General features: G+C 59.9%; 2 protein-coding genes across 2 annotated transcripts; both read right to left on the reverse strand.

Moving 5' to 3' along the window:
• Window positions 1–585: 585 nt before the first annotated feature.
• Window positions 586–2,431, reverse strand: C1QC (complement component 1, q subcomponent, C chain). Its single transcript, XM_009334114.1, has 3 exons — window positions 2,388–2,431; window positions 1,518–1,707; window positions 586–1,292 (listed from the first exon to the last, which is right to left on the reverse strand). The coding sequence occupies exons 2-3, from the start codon at window positions 1,696–1,698 to the stop codon at window positions 736–738; spliced, it is 738 nt and encodes a 245-aa protein (XP_009332389.1). The 5' UTR covers window positions 1,699–1,707; window positions 2,388–2,431; the 3' UTR covers window positions 586–735.
• Window positions 2,432–3,697: 1,266 nt separating this feature from the next.
• Window positions 3,698–5,014, reverse strand: C1QA (complement component 1, q subcomponent, A chain). The gene is made up of 2 exons (XM_009334113.1): window positions 4,852–5,014; window positions 3,698–4,714 (listed from the first exon to the last, which is right to left on the reverse strand). Exons 1-2 carry the CDS (start codon window positions 5,012–5,014, stop codon window positions 4,146–4,148), a joined length of 732 nt encoding a protein of 243 aa, XP_009332388.1. The 3' UTR covers window positions 3,698–4,145.
• Between the last annotated feature and the right edge of the window lie 312 nt (window positions 5,015–5,326).

A 5,326-nucleotide genomic window follows, 5' to 3' on the forward strand; every position in this document is an offset into this window, starting at 1 on the left:
CCCCCCCTAGGTGGGGGCTGTGTGTATGGGCATGGGAACTGTCCCCTTTCCACAGTCAGTGCAGCTGGGGCTCCTACCCCACTGAGCAAAGCCAGGGCTGTGAATGGTGTGGGATGCTCACTGATGGTGAGCATGCCTGAGCCAGCAAGGGCTTGGGGACGTCCTGATGCCACACAGACGTCCAGATGTCATGCAAACACACACACACATGCATGCACACCACTTCTATCTGGCTACATGTGGGCTCCACCTGCTGAAAGGCAAGTCAAGCAGGAAAAAAGACACTAGGCCAGGCGCACTGGGGAAGGTTTTATTGACACTTTCCACAGCCGGGTCATGGCAAAGGTGCTGCTGCAAGCCTGCTCCAGGACACCTGGGTGTCCCTGGTGCAATCCAGGTGGGAAGGGGAGAGACGCAGAGAGACCTCTGGCTCTGGCAGCAGAAGGTCATCCGGGGTTATCAGGGTGGATGCATGTGGCAGTGCCAGTAGGACCCTGGGGTCTTGGCACCATCATTCTGGGTTCAGATGCATCCAGACATGCCTGTTCCCTCCATTCAGCGGCTGCCTGTTCTCGGTCCCCAGGCCAGGGGGTTGTGTCTGGCGGCTGGGGCTGACCCCCTCACTGGGGCTTCCCACCCAGCAGAGAAACCTGGAGCATCAGCAGCATCAGCAGCATCGGTGTTTGCAGGGCAGGGCGAAGAGGTCGGCATGCTGGGGTGGGCTGTGGTGGTCCTCTAGTCTGGGAAGAGCAGGAACCCCGAGAAGACGCTGTCGGAGTTGCCAGTGCCCACCATGCCATTGTAGTCGTTCACCGCCAGCCAGACCTCGTTCCCAGCACCCAGGTGGAGGAGGATCCCACCAGAGCTGACCTGCATGGTGTTGGTCTTGTGGTCGCAGAAGCTGGCCATCTTGTTCTCATCCTTGTACAGGATGACGCAGAGGTTGGCTGTCTGCGAGGTGTGGAAGACGAAGTAGTAGAGGCCAGGGAGCTTGCAGGTGAACTTGCCCGTGGTGGTGTCATAGTCATGGTTGGTGTTGGTGATGACGTGGTTGAACACCACGGGGACGTTCTTCAAGGGGTGCTCACTGGTCTGCCTCATCACTGAAAATGCTGACTGGTGCTTCTGCTTGTAGCTGCCTGGCATACCCGGCTCTCCAGCAACGCCCATCATCCCAGGGTCTCCAGGGTCTCCAGGGGGACCGATGGGGCCAGTCTTGCCTGGCAAGCCAGGGCTGCCCGGTTCCCCTTTCATGCCCTTGGGCCCTCGTGTTGCAGGAGTGGCCGGGATGCCTGTGGGGAAGTGGGGAGTGAAAGAGAGTCAGCATCAATGGCAGGATGTGGGGAAAGGCTCCTCCAGCCCCTTCTCTCAGGCAGAAGAGGTTCGTTGCCTCTCTCCAGCCTCCTCTCCTCCTGCCCTGTCCACAGAGGATGCCTGCAAGCCAAGGCAGACCAGCCACGGAGGACTCAGTGGCCCCCCTTCAACAGCCTGTGTGGTTCCCCTCCTTGCTCACTCACCTGGCTCGCCTTTGGCTCCCTTCAGCCCATCCCGGCCATCCTTGCCCGGCACACCCGGCATGCCTGGCAGGCCTGGAGCCCCATAGCAGCTGTGAGGGGCATCACTGGTCACAGCAGACCCCAGATTCAGGAGTACGAGGGTGAGGGCCAGATGGAGCTGCTCCCAGAAGCTCTGCCCCATTTTGGTGCTCTGGAGCATGGAAAGGGAAAGAAAGTGCTGGTGTGAGGGGCCACAGCAGGGTGGCTTCCAGGCCATGGGGCAAAGGAGGTACTGTGCTATGAGGCTGACTGCACCAGGAGCACCTGGCTGCGATGGCTGTGCCCTCAGTGTCCCCCCCATACCAATTGCCAGGCAGTGGGGAGGCAGATATGTGGCGACGGACCCTGGGTTCATCACCACCACCAGGGCAGCCCCTGATGGCACAAGGCAGGTTGGACTTTCAGTCTGCATGGAGCCATGAGGTCTTGTAGTACCCGTGGCCAGCCCCAAGCTCTCCCGATCCAGTGTCCCGAACCCCCTGCAGATGCATACACCGCTGCAGACCGTTGCACCATGCTGCACTGAGGCTGGAGCTCCCTGGACCCAGCTGATCTCACCCCTCCGCCAGCAGCAGCCTGACTTTCCTGGTTCTGCCCATCAGGATCAAGCCCCCCAGCAGCTGGGGATCTCCCAGGACAGCGCCTGGCCCAGGGGACTGGGTCTTCCCCCAGCAAGGACAAGTGTGCATCCCTCCCCCATGACATGTGTGCAGCCTGGCAGTGCCTCTGTCTCTTTTTTCTCCCCCTCCTCTCACATAGCCCAGCCCTGTGCCATGCTGCTGGACCCCCAGTCCCCATGCAGCCCACCCCAGACCCTGCAGCACCTCTTACCTCTGGTGGGGGGAGCAGGGCACTGGATCCTGCGCTGCTGAGCCCTCTGGCTGCTGTGGGCACTGCCTGCCAGCACAGCACTGCGTGGGTGACTCTCCGTGACACCCTCCTGGAGGAAGTCATGGAGTTAGGAAAGGGCCCTTGGGGACCCAGAACCCCCAGCTGGCACCCAGCCGAGTTTCACATCCTCCTTCCTGATTATTTCCTCTGAGCAAGCACTTTCCTGGCTGTCCAGCAAGACTTGCGCGTGTACCACTGCAGCAGCAGGGGCTGGAAGGTCAGAGGCGGGATGAGCCCCATGTTTGGGCCACAGACCCTCCATCCACCACAGGGAGTATTGCTCTGCAAATCGCCTGCCTTTCCTTCATCCTTAACTCATTTCTGAGCAGAAGGGCAGCAAGCGGATGGGGAGCAGGCCCTCACGCCAGCTGCACAGAGGCAGGGCCGTCTGTGCAATGATGGCCTCGTGCAAGGTCATTGCCTGGCTCTGAAGGGAGATGCTGCACCCCTAGGCAATTGGGACTGAAGGACATTTCTCCTTGAGGATTTCTGACCTGCAGGATGGCTGTCCTCTCTGCACCCTGCCCTGTGCTCCACCAGCTTTGCTGGGTGCTGAATGCACTGGGGCCCCACCATCTCTGGTCAGGGTGTTGCTCGTCGCATGTGATGCGGCCTCCTCCTCACTGCTCCAGGAATGGAGACATTTGACTGCCTGGCATGTATGGAGCAGCTCCTCCGAGCAGCAGTCCCAGGGTATGGCTCCTGCGTGGCTTCCCTGATGCTTTCTGGCTGCCTGATACGTGCCCAGCCTGCCCTATTTCCCACTAGTCTCACCCCAAGCTAAAGACAGAGGAGCATCGCCCCACAACCCCACCACCAACACCCCACAACCCCATCAGTCACACTGATGTCCCTGTCCCTCCTTGCTGAAAGGCTGGAGGACCACAGCTGCCTTTCGTCTTCCTGGTTTGGGTACCAAGAGAGGACCATGTGGGTGAGGTGCATGGTCTGCTGCCTGTATCTACCCTTGTACGGGACAGCTAGCTTGGACTCATCAGGAAAAGGACACATAGGCTAGTCCCAGAGATTTCCCATTCCTGTAAGTGCCAGCTCTGCTTGCGCACTCAGTTCCCTCTTGTCCTTTGCAGTTGGGGTCTGTGCTTGGCCAGGGGCAAACTGGGATCGCTTCTCTCCCTGGGCAGCTTGGGAAGGGGCCCAGGACACTGGTGGTTTGGGGAAGATGCATGAATAGGAAAGAAAACTCAAGCAGCTGTCTTGGAAGAAGGGTTTATTTATACTGATGGGGAGGATGTGAGAGGCAGTAGTGGCCTGGCGCCAGAAAGACGTTTGCAACGGTTAGTGTAGCAGAAGCAGTGGGACGCAGTGATTTCCCACTCAGGGATAAAGACCCACAGCTGGTGAACGGCCCCAGTGACAACTGGTCTCCTCCGGTGTGGGGTCTGAGCATCCAGGAGCAGAAAGGGCTGCTGCGGCCAGGAGGCCTCTGCCTCCAGGGTGGAGTGGGCAGGCTCAGCACGGAGGTAACTGCTAGCAGGGGTCTCACTGCTGCAGTGGTGACCCACAGCCTGGCCACTTTGTGACATTGATGGAAGCACAGGACCTGTCTGGTGGCTCAATTTGGGGCTGTCCTGGTTTGCTGTGATACTAAACCACTCCACGCACTCACAGGGGGGAAAACACATGCAGACACGCACACCGCAATGCTCTGGTGCTAAGCAGGTCTGGACTGGCAGTCCATCAGCCCGTCTGCGGGAAGAGCATGAAGCCGCTGAAGACACTGTCTGCCTCGGAGCCGCTATAAATCATGCTGCCCCTGGCAGGGTCGGTGCTTATGGAGACCTGGTCACCCACGGCCAGGCTGAGCACGCTGCTGCCCGAGTTCACCTGCAGGATGTTGCGGCTGTTGTAGTCACAGAAGCTGACCACGCGCTCCCTGTTCTTGGTGATGCTCAGGCAGAGGTCCCCGCTGGAGACCACCTGGTAGGCGAAGTAGTAGAGCCCGGGGACGCGGCAGGTGAACTCCCCCGTCTGGGGACTGTAGGAGCTCTCCTGGTTGGTGATGATGTTGTCGAACACCACCGTCCTGCCCTTGGACGGTGGGGACCTCCGCGAGGCAGAGAAGGCAGGACGTGGCTGCTCCAGGATATTGCCAAGTTTCCCCTTGTTCCCTTTCGGCCCTGGCTGGCCTGGGAGCCCGGGGGGGCCGTGCGGGCCGTGGTAGCCCCGGTTCCCTGGGATGCCAGGAGGCCCTGGCTCGCCTGCATCCCCTTTGATTCCCTGGATGCCCGTCCTCTGTGCTGATTTCCCTGGGGAGAGGTGGTGAGGAGGAGCAGTTTATGCATGTCTGGCATCTCCCAAGCTGCTCCCACAGCCCATGATGCTCCTGCCAAGAGGCTTGAGGCTCCCAGGCCACCCACACTGTGGATCCCTGGCTCCCCCTTACCTGGCTCTCCCGTGTCGCCCTTCTGCCCCGGCCTCCCGTTGAGGCCAGGGACTCCGGGAAAGCCGTCCTTGCCGTCCGGTGCCCGACACACGCCATCTTCCAGCAGGGCCATGCCCAGCACTGCTGCCAGGGTGCTGGTCGCCAGCCAAAGCCCAGGTTGCATCCTGCCTCCCTACAAGCACAGTGATGGGGGAATTGGGGATGGAGGCAAGCACACAGCAAACACACAGACGCATCTTGGACACAGGCATGCAAGTGCTCTCATCAGATGCATGCACAGATCTACCACACCACCCATGTGTTGACCAGTACAGATAGCCGGACACCACATGCGATGGTGAAAATAACGTCACAGAAGGGTTTTGAGGCTGTTTCACTGCATGAGCTGAAATCACTGGTGTTACTGATAATGTCTGACATGTGTCCATGGCAGGGCTGTGGGATTGGAGAGCCCAGGATGTGGAGCACAGCATAA

The sequence above is a fragment of the Pygoscelis adeliae genome, unplaced genomic scaffold, assembly GCF_000699105.1.
Source record: "Pygoscelis adeliae isolate BGI_AS28 unplaced genomic scaffold, ASM69910v1 Scaffold291, whole genome shotgun sequence".
NCBI classification, from domain to species: Eukaryota; Metazoa; Chordata; class Aves; order Sphenisciformes; family Spheniscidae; genus Pygoscelis; species Pygoscelis adeliae.